General features: G+C 45.6%; 1 protein-coding gene across 2 annotated transcripts in view; it reads left to right on the plus strand.

Moving 5' to 3' along the window:
• Window positions 1-416: 416 nt before the first annotated feature.
• LOC139368719 (semaphorin-3ab-like) overlaps window positions 417-14,798 on the plus strand; it is a 33,453-nt gene continuing 19,071 nt past the window's right edge. For both annotated transcript variants that reach the window (XM_071108006.1, XM_071108007.1), the window contains exons 1-2: window positions 417-793; window positions 13,363-13,517. In XM_071108006.1, the coding sequence (XP_070964107.1) occupies window positions 694-793; window positions 13,363-13,517 (255 nt within the window). In that variant the 5' untranslated portion in view covers window positions 417-693. The remainder of the gene's footprint in view (window positions 794-13,362; window positions 13,518-14,798) is intronic.

Raw genomic sequence — 14,798 nt, forward strand, 5'->3', positions numbered from 1 at the left:
CAAAATACTACTTGAGTAAAAGTCTAAAAGTATCTGGTTTTAAATGTACTTAAGTAAAGTGGTAGAAAAAATACTTAAAAGTAAAAAAGTAAATGCTGTACATCAAAGGCCAACAAAAGGACTGTTTGATGCAGCGGAGTGAAAGTGACAAGAAAGCAAGAGGGGGTATAGTGAGAGCGAGAGGGAGGAGAAATAAGATGAAAGGCACACCACATAGCAGTTGTCTTATTCCCATTTAAAGTAGGTTTTCCTGCAGCAGTGAAAAAGAGGGAAGGAGTTTGTGTATGTAATTTGGGAACTCTTCCCCCGCCTCCTCTTTGCCTATACGGAGGAGAGGAGGACTCACTGACAGAGAGAGAGAGAGAGAGAGGGAGATCAGAGGAGATGAGAAGAGTACAGTGGGAGAGGAATCAAAACTCAACAAGGGGAGAAACCCAGACATAACAGAAAAGATACAACAGAGTGAGAGACGCATGAGACAAGTTACACGAAGAGAAGAGATGAGAGGAGACACATCTGATCAGTAGCTGTTTAGCTGAAGCCAAGTGGGAGTAGTGTGTTTTGTTGGACTAGATTTATCTAGGTATCTTTCCGAGCCCACACACATATACTCGTGATTGTGTTTCCTGCACTTGCCTTCCTCGTGAAGTGTGTGTTGGTCTCAGGACTTTGAGTGTGTGTGAGTGAGAGACCATGTGGCGATTCGTGACCCTGGTCCTCCTAGCCCACCTGGGGAGCAGTCTGACGGGGGCATGGAGAGCCTCCCAGCCTCGCCTGCAGTTCACCCACTCAGGTAAGACAGAACCCCTCTCTCTCCCAATCACACCCTGCTCTCTCTTTGTTAGTGTGCCTCACGTGCTGTATTTTTGTATAGCTCTCCTCTCCACTCACTGTGTTGTCTATTTGAATTGTAACAGTTCCTTCTATGTCCCTATAACTGCTTCCCTCATACCATTACATAATAAACGATCAGCTATGTTTGGAAGAGTATGGCAGTTTTGTGTGAAGATTTGTGTGCATGATTGACAAAGTGCGATTTTGTGTAAAGATGATGTGTGTCGTTGAGAGTGCTAATTTTTCCTTTAAAGAATGTGTATGATTGTATATTCATCTGTCTTCTAACAGATTTTTGGTCTGTGCTCAGTGAGTACTGATTGATATTTGAGCTGCTCCATCTACTCATATCTGATAATGCAACAATAATAAACCCCAGTTGGGAGTGATAGTCTAATCGTAATGGTCTGTACTCACACCATTTAAACACACCCAGACATCACACAGACTCTGTGAAGTACAAATAAGAATCAGATTCAAGGCTGAAAAGGACATGGCCTAGAAAGTACAAAAGGAAATTATGCAGGGAGGAAAGCTAGTATTTCAAAATACTCTCAGGTGGGAATTTTCTCATTAATTTAGTTTAGTCAGAGCTAAAGTGGCTCAACACAGAGAGAGGTTTTATTTTCTGCATTTTTGATCTGCTGTATTTTAGTGCTTAATCTGGCTGATTTTGATGATGTGTACTGCCAGATGTGAATTGTGCTTAATACAAGGTGTTTCAAGGTGGTACTTTGGTCCTGTGCGTTAGAGGGAGAAAGAGTGTGTGTGATAAAGGAATTGCTGGGTGTCAGAGATGTGTGGGTGTGTGAATGTGTGCATCTGTGCGTCTTTGTCTGGGCGTACATGCATGCGTGTTTCAATCCGATGCAGACACCGACACACAGACAGTGACTCTCAGAGGGAGTACCATGTGCTGGTCATTTCCCTCCCTACCTCCGATGTACGTCTGATAGCCTGACTGCCTTTTCCTCTGCTCTTCACGGGTCAGGGGCGCCTGATTCCAGATCAGATCGTAGAAGACCACATGTGATGGAGCTGGTTTTTAACCCCACCATGGCTGATTACCCCATCAGCTTGGCTGCCTGGTCCCTCTCTCTCCAACCCTCCTAGCCTTAATGACTAAATTATCCCAGTTATTCAGTCAAACTTCACATCAGCCAGCCAGCCAACACTGGAGTTAGACTGCCTGCCACCCCACTTATAATGACTCAATTATCCCAGTCGCTTGTAGACTCTGGGCCTGATTTCCCAAATGATAAATGACAGCTGGAGATTGGGTTTGTGCCCCCCACACACAAAAGGGGCATTTTACTGCTGCAGATTCAGTGAAATGTATAGCGACACATACAAAAGGCTAATGAAGCAATCTCAGCGGTTAAGCCATGTGAAAACCGCACACAAGCGGGTTATAATAGAGTTGGGGTTTGATGATGCTTGCCGTGTCTGGTTTCCTTTACAGTTCACCTGCTGCTCTTGTGACCTGTGATGGTGTATTATTACCCGGTACAGTGATTGGAGAGGCGGCCATGTTTGAAAGTTCATTATGATTTAGATTGATTCGCACACGACATAGTGACATAGACTGGGAGTAATTTCATCATCTAGATGATGACACATTCTCCTTTCACCTGAGGGGAGAAGTAGTACCCCTCTTCCTTGGTAGCACCCTTGACAACGGCAGACAGTGGTTTTGCAGCCTTGAACTAAAGGTGTGCGGTAATACTCAGACAAGGACTCAGGCAATCTGATTATGATTTATATCTATGTATTCAGAAAGGTGAAAGGGCAAGGTGTCCACTTGTGCCTGGTTGAGTGGTGAAAGAATCCAGATGTCGGGGAGTGTGTGTTTGTCCGTTTCCCAGACATCTCCAGTCCTGCCTTTCTAATTGCACAGTAATTGGTGAAGTGATAACCCCATTTCCACAGGAAATGTGCCCCGGTTTCCTCATCTCTCTAGTGGCGCACCGAACTAAGTCTTCCTCCTGGGAACTGTGAGCCAGACAACTCAGCTAAGGGGCTCCCCATGTAGAGACACAGACAGCCTAACTCAGTCACACAAACACACACACAGACAGACAGACAGACACTCACACCCACACACACACTTTCTCACTTACGCACAGGGGTGGGGGAGGGGGTGTCATAAAAATAAATACCAATAATTGTAGTAACCCTGTGTTTATAAACGTAGATATGGACTTTAACACTTCAGCATGGTTTTGTGGCACAGTGCAGAAGGTTGAGTGTTCACAGACCACAACGGATGAGCTCACTCTCCCTACCTGTGTCATTACACTACGATCAGAGCCGGCTGCAGACAACGATCAGCTAGGGGAAATCTGATTTTCAACATTTTGATGCTATACCGTATTTATAATTGTATAAAATATATGCCAGGAATTGTCCAGGTCTCTGTGCCAATGTACCACACACAACCAATAAGAAATGCATAGCTGTATATCAATTCCTTTAAGCGCTTGTAATCACGGTTTACGTTTTCAACACCACAATCAAGTAAAGCATGTCATCTATGTGGACGACTTGGGAGAATGATGATCGACAGCAGAATGCGCTTCAGTATCAGAAGTAAAAATACAGCCAGACTGGCCTGCTACTGTGCCCTTCTATAATCTGTTCAGAGTCGATCCACAACTGATCCAAATGGAGTGAAACACTCAAATAACAGGGCTTTTGCAAGAATTGGCAACTGCTGGACTAATTATTACACGCTAGATCATCTAGTTGCAGGCGAAAGTGTGCAAGGTGGTATTGAATATGTCACTGTCACCTCAACCTTTTCGACCTGTGTGCACCTACGTTGTAAACTTTCACTCATAGGCTAGGTTGCAGCAACCTCATGATGGGTATAAGGAACATTTGAGTATCATGTAGTAGCCTAAACCTATCTCTGTTATATTGAACTGGTTGAATGGAATATGAATGACACTCATCCAATATGCTGTAATAGAAATAAGTCCATGCTCATTAAAAAATAATAGTCCTCCTCTTAAATGGCACTGGATCAGCTATACCGTATTGCAGATAGAGTGTTGCTTCCATCAATGTAATTTTGTAAATATGTACAGTACCAGTCAAAAGTTTGGACACACCTACTCATTTAAGGGTTTTTCTTTATTTTTACTATTTTCTACATTGTAGAATAATAGTGAAGACATCAAAACTATGAAATAGAATCCCCCCAAATACAGGTGTGCCAAACTTGTAACATCATACCCAAGAAGACTCAAGGCTGAAATCGTTGCCAAAGGTGCTTCAACAAAGTACTGAGTAAAGGGTCTGAATACTTACAGTACCAGTCAAAAGTTTGGACACACTTACTCATTCAAGGGTTTTTCTTTATTTGAACTATGTCCTGCATTGTAGAATAAAACTATGAAATAACACAATAGGAATCATGTAGTAACCAAAAAAGTGTTAAACAAATCAAGATATATTTTAGATTTTAGATTCTTCAAAGTAGCTACTGCTTGCCTTGATGACAGCTTTGCACACTCTTGGCATTCTTTCAACCAGCTTCATGAGGAATGCTTTTCCAACAGTCTTGAAGGAGTTCCCACATATGTTATTGATTGATTGACTATGACCTTTCAAATCACCCAGCACTCTTCAGCCATTCCTGAACCTGTAACCAAAAACAAGCTACATATGGACAGTATCAAAACAAATTATCTAATGATTCTGTCTCTTCACAGCAGAATCTGCAGAGCTGGGATGGTTGTATCCCCCATATATACAACATTCTATTGGTTGCAAGAATGTTATATAATAATTTAAATTGGAAAATTCTATGTTTTGAATCCGGTCTGACAGCTATTCCTCTATCTTGTGGACTTATATTGAAAATTGGTGCAGATTCGTACAATTTTGTGTGTGGTATGATTACTATAGTCTATTGCAGATCTGGACAAACAATCCACCTACCACTATTGTCACCATGAATAGATGACAGGATAAACAGTTGACTGGTAATGTGTAGTACGTAAGATGTAAGATGTATAAATTGAAGGTAAAAGCAGAAGTGTTTATTAGTTTACTCCAATTGGGGGATCGGTGGAAGGGTTTGCGGGGAATAATAATAAAGGTATATTCTTTAAAAAAGTATGTATGTCTATATAGGTATGTGTATGTATATATGTGTATATGTATGCATGCGTGTATGGATATATATATTTACCCCAAAAATATATATGGGGGATTGGAAATGATGCAGACAATTACATTGATGGAACCAATATTCTTTCCGCAATATTAAGCTGATCCACCCCTAAAAAAATAATAAATAAATACAATATTTTTTAAATACAAAGGTGTAGTACGTAAGGGAAGTACCAAAACACCTTGATAGAGGAGGCGCATGCAAGTAGATGAGGAAATGTGGCTATATGGGATACATTATATAGTAAAATCAGCAAAATGGAGAATGTAAATCAAGGAAAAAACACACTACCCTTCCCTGTGCACAATAAAAAACACACTACCCTTCCCTGTGCACAATAAAAAACACACAACCCTCCCCAAAGCAAAAAAAAAGTTTGTCAACCCTCACCTATATTGGACCAGCCCACCCCAGTAAATGTAGAACTGTCCCTCAGTACCAGTCTGAGGAAAAGAGCCAGCTGTCCAAAAAAGGACTCCAACCACAGTGTGTGTGTTTTCACATTTGTCTCTGTGTGTGTCTGTAATTGCGCTTGTCTGTGTGTGTGTGCGCTTGTTGTGTGCGTGTCTGTGTCTCCTGATGCAGGAATGTTCTTAGCTGTGTCACACGCCATACATTTGCCCTAATCACATATACGCCCATCAGTGGCTCCCATGACTGAGGTTCTCTAATGTCAACTGGCTTGGGTCCTCCTGGTGCCACGCTAACTCACGGTCACTCCCGTCCTCCTGGTGCCAAGCTAACTCACGGTCACTCCCGTCCTCCTGGTGCCAAGCTAACTCACGGCATCCACATTCACACAGGACAAGAGGAAGAGAGGGTGAAGGGTATACAGAGACTCGCCCCAGAAATGCCACAGATATCAGGGGAAGTGTGAGGATTGTAGCATGATGGCATGGGGGCGGAGAGGATGGGGCGAATGTGCTGTGAAAATCTGTCAAACGTTTTCCTTGATTTAGATTGACAGGGTCAAGGTCTTAAGGACCTTGCTGTCTCCTTCAGCTTGTCTGAGGATGTCTGCACTCTGCAGTAGAGGTCTTCACAGATCGAACCCGAAGACCCGACCTACCACCAGAGCGGCTGATAGACCTGAATGGACCCAACCACGGCTCTGCATAGCTTCTAGCATATTTATTTAATGCTAATAAGGTGAATTTATTGACTTATAGAAGGCCTAGCCAACATATAAAGACATATTTCTTCATCAGAAGAGCAACTTGTGTAATGGTCCTGTGTGTAGCTATGTAGAGAGGCAGGCGCAGGACAGCAGATATGAGTAATCAACGTACTTTACTCAAAATATACAAAATACAAAGCAATATAGCGAGCCCACAATAACGGACTGATGTACAACGAACAATCACTCACAAACAAACATGGGGAATAGAGGGTTAAATAATAAACAAGTAACTGGGTGAGTGAAATCAGGTGTGAAAGACAAAGACAAAACAAATGGAAAATGAAAAGTGGATTGGCGATGGCTAGAAGGTCAGTGACATCGACCGCCGAACTCCGCCCGAACAAGGAGAGGGACCGACTTTGGCGGAAGTCGTGACAGTATCTCCCCCCTTGACACGCAGCTCCAGCAGCGACGACCCGGAGGACGAGGTGCAGGGCGATCCGGATGGATACGGTGGAACTCCCGCAGCAACGAAGGGTCCAAGACGTCCTCCACCGGCCCCTAGCATCTCTCCTCCGGACCGTACCCCTCCCACTCCACGAGGTACTGAAGGCCCCTCGCCCGACGCCTTGAGTCCAGTATGGCTCGATTCCAGGATGGCTCGAACAGCATATGCCGGGGACCCCTCGAGGGGGCGGAGGAACCTCCTGCACCTCAGACTCCTGGAGTGGACCGCCACCACCGGCCTGAGGAGAGACACATGGAATTAATACGGTAATCTGGGGGAAGCTGTAAACTGTTGCATACCTCGTTCAGTCTCCTCAGGACATTAAATGGCCCCACAAACTGCGGGCCCAGCTTCCGGCAGGGCAGGTAGAGGGGCAGGTTTCGGGTCGAGAGCCAGACCCGGTCCCCCAGTGCAAACACCAGGGCCTCGCTGCGGTGGCGGTTGGCGCTCGCCTTTTGCCGCCTCACAGCCCGTTGTAGATGCACATGGGCGGCGTCCCAGGTCTCCTCCGAGCGCTTAAACCATTCGTCCACCGCAGGAGCTTCGATCTGGCTCTGATGCCAAGGTTCCAGAACCGGCTGATACTCCAGTACGCACTGGAAAGGAGAGAGGTTAGTGGAGGAGTGTCAGAGTGAGTTTTGGGCCATCTCTGCCCATTGGATGAACGCCGCCCACTCCCCCGGCCGGCCCTGGCAATGTGACCGCAGAAATAATACCCACATCCTGGTTTACTCTCTCCACCTGCCCGTTACTCTCGGGGTGAAAACCTGAGGTGAGGCTGACCGAAACCCCCAGACGTTCTATGAACGCTCTCCAGACCCTGGATGTGAACTGGGGACCCCGATCAGAAACTATGTCCTCAGGCACCCCGTAGTGCCGGAAGACGTGTGTGAACAGGGCCTCCGCAGTCTGTAGGGCCGTCGGGAGAACGGGCAAAGGGAGGAGATGGCAGGACTTAGAAAACCGATCCACAATGACCAGGATCGTGGTGTTGCCCTGTGAGGGAGGAAGATCTGGCAGGAAGTCCACCGACTCATAGTGCCCCGAGGTGGTACTAAATGCCGTCTTCCACTCGTCCTGCTCCCGGATACGCACCAGGTTATAAGCGCTCCTGAGATCCAATTTTGTGAAGAAGTGCGCCCCGTGCATTGACTTGATCGCACTGGCGATGAGAGGCAGCGGGTAGCTGTACCTCACAGTGATCTGATTGATACCCTGATAGTCAATACAAGGCGCAGACCTCCATCCTTGTTCTTCACAAAAAATTAACTTGAGGAGGCAGGTGAAGTGGAGGGCCGAATGTATCCCTGCCCCAGGCATTTGGCGACATCTGTTTCCATAGCCACCGTCTCCTCCTGTGACAGAGGATACACGTGACTCCTGGGAAGTGCTGCATCTACCAGGAGATTTATTGCACAATCCCCCCGTCGATGGGGCGGTAATTGAATCGCCATCTTCTTACAGAAGGCGAGAGCCAAATCGGCATATTCTGAGGGGATGCGCACGGTGGAGACCTGGTCTGGACTTTCCACCATATTCGCACCAATGGAAACCCCTACACACCTCCCTGAGCACTCTCGTGACCGCCCTCTGTTGCCACGAAATAGTGGGGTCATGAAAGGCCACCCAGGGTAGGGCCAGCACCACAGGAAAAGCAGGAGAATCAATAAGGAAGAGACTGATTCTTTCCTTGTGACCCTCCTGCGTAACCATGTCTAGTGGAATGGTGGCCTCCCTAATCAGTCCTGACCCTAATGATCGACTATCTAGGGCATGCACAGGGAAGGGCATATCCACAGGAACAATGGGTATCCCTAAACTATGGGCAAATGAACGATCATTAAAATTCCCAGCTGTGCCTGAATCTACGAGAGCCTTATGCTGGGAATGTGTGGAAAACCCAGGAAAATTAATAAACACATATACAGTGCCTTGCGAAAGTATTCGGCCCCCTTGAACTTTGCAACCTTTTGCCACATTTCAGGCTTCAAACATAAAGATATAAAACTGTATTTTTTTGTGAAGAATCAACAACAAGTGGGACACAATCATGAAGTGGAACGACATTTATTGGATATTTCAAACTTTTTTAACAAATCAAAAACTGAAAAATTGGGCGTGCAAAATTATTCAGCCCCCTTTACTTTCAGTGCAGCAAACTCTCTCCAGAAGTTCAGTGAGGATCTCTGAATGATCCAATGTTGACCTAAATGACTAATGATGATAAATACAATCCACCTGTGTGTAATCAAGTCTCCGTATAAATGCACCTGCACTGTGATAGTCTCAGAGGTCCGTTAAAAGCGCAGAGAGCATCATGAAGAACAAGGAACACACCAGGCAGGTCCGAGATACTGTTGTGAAGAAGTTTAAAGCCGGATTTGGATACAAAAAGATTTCCCAAGCTTTAAACATCCCAAGGAGCACTGTGCAAGCGATAATATTGAAATGGAAGGAGTATCAGACCACTGCAAATAATAATAATAATGAATAATTTTGCACGCCCAATTTTTCAGTTTTTGATTTGTTAAAAAAGTTTGAAATATCCAATAAATGTCGTTCCACTTCATGATTGTGTCCCACTTGTTGTTGATTCTTCACAAAAAAATACAGTTTTATATCTTTATGTTTGAAGCCTGAAATGTGGCAAAAGGTCGCAAAGTTCAAGGGGGCCGAATACTTTTGCAAGGCACTGTATGTGAGCAACAGGGGGCTCTGGGTGAGCCTGGTGCCGACTCACCTGGGGTGACACGATAGTGCCCTGCCTGCTTCCTCGACTCCCTGAGGAACCCCACCAGCATCGACAGGCAGTGTGCCCTCTGCGGCCACAGATGGTGCAGGGACTGGCCCCTCCTCCGGTCACCCTAAGCACAGCACCTCCCAGCTCCATGGGCGTCGGAGTGGGGGATGGAACTGACAGGCCCCGATCTGGACGTCCAGTAGGTTGTCCAGCCGGATGGACAGGTCCACCAGCTGGTCCAATGTGAGGGTGGTGTCTCGGCAGGCCAACTCCCGACGGACGTCCTCTCACAGACTGCACCGATAGTGATCGATCAAGGCCCTGTCATTCCATCCTGCGCTGGCATCCAGGGTCCGGATGTCCAAAGCAAAATCCTGCGCGCTCCTTGTCCCCTGCCTCAGGTGGAACAGACGTTCACCTGACCCTCAGGAGGGTGGTCGAACACTGCCCGAAAGCGGCGGGTGAACTCTGCATAATGGTCCAATTCCAGGGTTTTGCCTGAGAGGCATGAGACGAGGGCGGACACGCTCTGACGCCCCGAAGGAGCCGGGTGGACGGTCGCCAGGTTGAGCTCCAGCTGGAGTAGGAACCCCTGGCATCCTGCAGCCGTCCCATCATACTCCCTCAGGATCGCGAGTCGAACTCCGCTGGGACCGGGTGAAGGAGGGGTGGACAGTGGGACCTGCTGTAGTGGGGCTGGTGGAGCCACTGGAAAACCTCCTCCTCTCTCCCAACGATCCATCGTCTGCAGCACGCGATCCATGGTGGTGCCCAGATGTTGCAACATGGTTGCGTGCTGTTGGACGCGCTCCTCTACCGCCACAGGGACGGCGTCTGCTCCTGCTGACTCAATTCCAGGTGAGTGATTCTGTAATGGTCCTGTGTGTAGCTGGTGTAGAGAGTCAGGCGCAGGACTCAAAATATACAAAATACAAAGCAATACAGCAAGCCCACAATAACGGACCGATGTACAACGAACAATCACTCACAAACAAACATGGGGAACAGAGGGTTAAATAATAAACAAGTAATTGGGTGAGTGAAATCAGGTGTGTAAGACAAAGACAAAACAAATGGAAGGTAGAAGGTTGGTGACGTCGACCGCCAAACGGCACCCGAACAAGGAGAGGGACCGACTACGGAGGAAGTGGTGACAACTTGGCTGACTCTCTTGGGAGTCAGGTCCGGATCTAGGCCTGGTTGTCGTCGGGTCCATTTGGGTTCGGGTGTGATTGTCCTCCAGTCCTTTCGGGTCCAGGTCCAAAATGTTGGACCTGAGAAGACCTCTACTCTGCTGTCTTTACAAACACGTTGAGTTTAACCGGACTGAAAATACTGTACATGGCTGTTCTGAGTTTAGACACATTTAGAAGAAAAAAAGCTGTTTGTGATCTCAGATTTTGACTACTTTTTGTGGTATTTTTAACTAAGGCGGTTGGTGTGTTGGGAGGAAGTCAGGATTTTTAACTAAGCCGGTTGGTGTGTTGGGAGGAAGTCAGGATTTTTAACTAAGCCGGTTGGCGTGTTGGGAGGAAGTCAGGATTTTTAACTAAGCCGGTTGGTGTGTTGGGAGGAAGTCAGGAGAGTGGCAGTAAGAATGTGCGTGTCTGTATGTGTCTGTGTGTGTGGTGTGAGTGTATGTGTGATGTGTGTTGGTGTGGAGACTACATGTCAGTTTCTATAAGGGGGATTTGTGCTTGGAAGAGGCAGGAATGTGTTTTCTGTTACCCTGAATAAGAAGTATTCATCATATACTCAGAAGGATGGGTGCTCTGGCCATTGGTTCTATAGTCCAGTGTGTGTGTATAAGTATGCAGTATATACATACACTGAGTGCACAAAACATTAAGGACACCTGCTCTTTCCATGACAGATTGACCAGGTGAATCCAGGTGAAAGCTATGATCCCTTATTGATGTCACTTGTTAAATTCATTTCAATCCGTGTAGATGAAGGAGAGCATATGTTTAAGCCTTGAGACAGTTGAGACATGGATTGTGTATGTGTGCCATTCAGAGGGGGAATGGGCAAGACAAAAGATTGAAGTGCCTTTGAACGGGATATGGTAGTTGGTGTCAGGCGCACTGGTTTGTGTCAAGAACTGCAACGCTGCAGGTTTTTCATGCTCAGCAGTTTCCAGTGTGTATCAAGAATGGTTTACCACCCAAAGGACGTCCAGCCAACTTGACACAACTGTTGGAAGCATAGGCAACAACATGGGCCAGCATCCCTGTGGAACGCTTTCGATACCTTGTAGAGTCCATACCCTAACGAATTTAGTCTGGAAGGAGTTCTTAACGCTTTGTACACTCAGTGTACAGTATACACTCAATGACCAGTTTATTAGGAACACCACACTGTTCACGAAAATGGTTTGCTCCTACAGACAGCGAGTCACAGTCGTGGCTTGCTATATAAAGCAGGCGGACAGGCATGGAGGCATTCAGTTACTGTTAGAAAACCCAGCCAGTCAGCGGCAGTGCTGTGGTAGGCAACAGCTCGTTGATGAAGAATGGCAAGAATCGTACAAGCTAACAGGTGGGCCACAAACTGGCAAATAAGATGGTTATACTCTTATCAAGGAATTTGATGGTGATATTTGGGACGTGTCACTCAACAAGTTTTCCAACAACCAAGAGTGTGTGTGTGCCAGTTTGTCAATCTTACTCTCAGTCCTCCCGATATCTTTAAAATAAATCTTTGCTACCTCTTTCGCCCAAAAAATGAAACTGATTCAATGAACTCCAAATGGCACTTTATTTTATTTCTGTATTTTCCCTCAATAACAGGCCGTCTGCTCCAAATTAACTCTCCATTTGATTATTTTTTCTCTTTCATGCCTTCTCCTCATCAATTTCTCCTCTTCTCAAAGCTGTGTCGTTTCTTCCACACTCGTCATGTCTCATTTCTCAGTCTGTCAGTTTCATCACAATGGCATCAGTCTAATCTCACTGTTCCAGTTTTACCACCAGACACTGTCTGTCATTAAGTCTCCATCTTCTCCAAACCCTCCTCCTTCTATCTTCTATCAAACACATATGCGAGCTAAGCTTGAGCTAAGCTTTCCTAAAGGGAAACAGATACTTCTATGTGTGAGGACAGTTAGACGAATGTAAACGAATCCATCCTCAAAATTCCTTCCTATGTGATCTCAAAGCTTATAGACATCTGCTGTATGTTAGTGTAGATCAGTTTGTGTGGGAGATGTGTGGTTTCACAATAAGAGTAGACTGATAGAAGTGGCGATTGTCATTCTCTGTTAATCGCTACTCTTAGCTATCCAGCTATCGGATCTATCTTGTACAGCCTCTATCATAGCTGTCATTGTATCCCTGTTGTAATCACCCACTATCGTCTTATCTGTCTGGAGATGTACTAGTTACTTTTCTCTGACGGACTAGGACTTTGACTTTGCCGATAAGAGTGCTTGAGAAATGAATTGATGAATGTGTGATAGACACTGTGGGACAGGGTTTGTGCTGTGTCATATTATGTCTGTTTGTGGAATGGAGTTGGACTTATGCAGAGTCCTAGCCACAGAGTACTACAACTCATATGATTGATGGATGCAGCCTAGTACCATTCCTTAGCTGGTCTTTGGTGTATCATCTGAGATATTATAGCTGGTGTGTGACTTTTATAGCTGGTGTGTTGTTTTTATAGCTGGTGTGTTATTATAGCTGGTGTGTGTCTTTGGTGTATCATCTGAGATATTATAGCTGGTGTGTGACTATGTGTTTTTGATCTCTCTGCCTTTCTATCTGTATATTGTAAACTGTCAATAAATGGTTTGTCCATGCTGTCAAGTTGTATTTGTCATTAGATTACAGATGCAGTATAACTGTAATATTTGATTTTGTACCATATTGTGACTGTACCCTCATGCCTCTCTGCTGTACCGTGTCCATATTAGGACATCCTCAGTACTGTGCTTCTGATTGTTGTATTAATCTCTGGATTTCTCTCTCTCTCTCTTTCAGAGCTGGTCCAGAATGGCCGTCTCCTGTCCCTGCCCCTGGCGGCGGGGGACATGCACTCTCTGCTGCCAGACGAAGATGGCCGCCGGCTCTACGTGGCCATGAAGGACAACCTGCTGTCCACAAGCCTGGACGACATCACACAGAACCCACACATGGTCAGACTGCCTGGCTCTCTATAGGCTTCTTTCACATAGGGGCATTTCACACTACAGAGCCCAACCGAGCCTAACCTAACCAAGCTGCACTGAGCTGGCCTAGTGACACATCCACCATAGTTGTTGGAACTTATTTGAAAAAGACAATGTGAAAAGCGATTATCCAAACCACAGTATGGCTCTGGTCTGCATGATAGTGTGAAAAGGGTAATAGATTCAATATAATCACATTAACACATTCATTCATACAGTACAGCTACACTCACCAGTAAGGAAAACTAAGGAAAACCATAACTCAGAAAACCTTGTGAGAGAAGGGGTTGGATGACTGTCACAGTCAGGGTGTGTTGTCCAGTGTGTATGGCTAATGCAATGTAAGGGATAATTAAGCCCAATTTGATGGTAATGAGAATATGGATGGTGAAGCCATCTCCAGCTGTCCAGGCTCCCTTCCTCTTTCCATCAAGCCCCCTGTGTCTCTCAACCAACCACTCTCTTTCAGACCAACACTCATTCTAATACCCACAGATCCACACACACACTCTGTCCACCTCTCTACTGTATGTAACCATGTCCACTACCAGTCATATCCTAATTTCTCTCCTTTTCCACTTCCTCTCAGACTCTCATTCTAATACACATAGACACACATTTATACAGGAAAGCTCTCATAGAGTAGCACGTAGTGTATAAGTGAAGGTTTCATTCAGCCCTGTTCCCATTTCTGCCTGGCAGGAGCTTGACTGGAGCCATGAGCCCTCTAATAAAGCTATCCTCTGATCAACCAACCCCTGAGGCATTCCTATTGCCTGAGTCCCTCACCACCAGCCCACATTACTCACACTGACAGAAGAACTGTGTGTGTGTGATCACTCTCTCCAACATTCTATTTGTCCATGTCCACTACCAATCATATCCTCCTTTAATTAGATGTTTTCTCCCTACCACATTCAAACCCCCAGTTCCTTTTCGGTATATTACTAATTGAATTGCATGTTGCACAGGGATTCGTGTAGTTTCTATGCATTTCCATGTCTTTGTCCATGTGACGGAGCATAGAAGCGTATTTTCAGCTGCCAATGTATAAAACTCCCATCCAAGAAATGTTATTTGTCACAGATGGTTGATTTATATAAGGTTGTTTTTCACAGTGAGAAACATGGTGGTCTCTGATTCTACTCCTCCCTCTGGTATTCACTGATAATGAAAACATCTCTATCTTATCACATGATCTCTGCTACGGCCCCTAAATGACTAACTCAGTGAACATGCTATGGAGGT

This window comes from Oncorhynchus clarkii, chromosome 16, assembly GCF_045791955.1.
Source record: "Oncorhynchus clarkii lewisi isolate Uvic-CL-2024 chromosome 16, UVic_Ocla_1.0, whole genome shotgun sequence".
Taxonomy (NCBI): domain Eukaryota; kingdom Metazoa; phylum Chordata; class Actinopteri; order Salmoniformes; family Salmonidae; genus Oncorhynchus; species Oncorhynchus clarkii.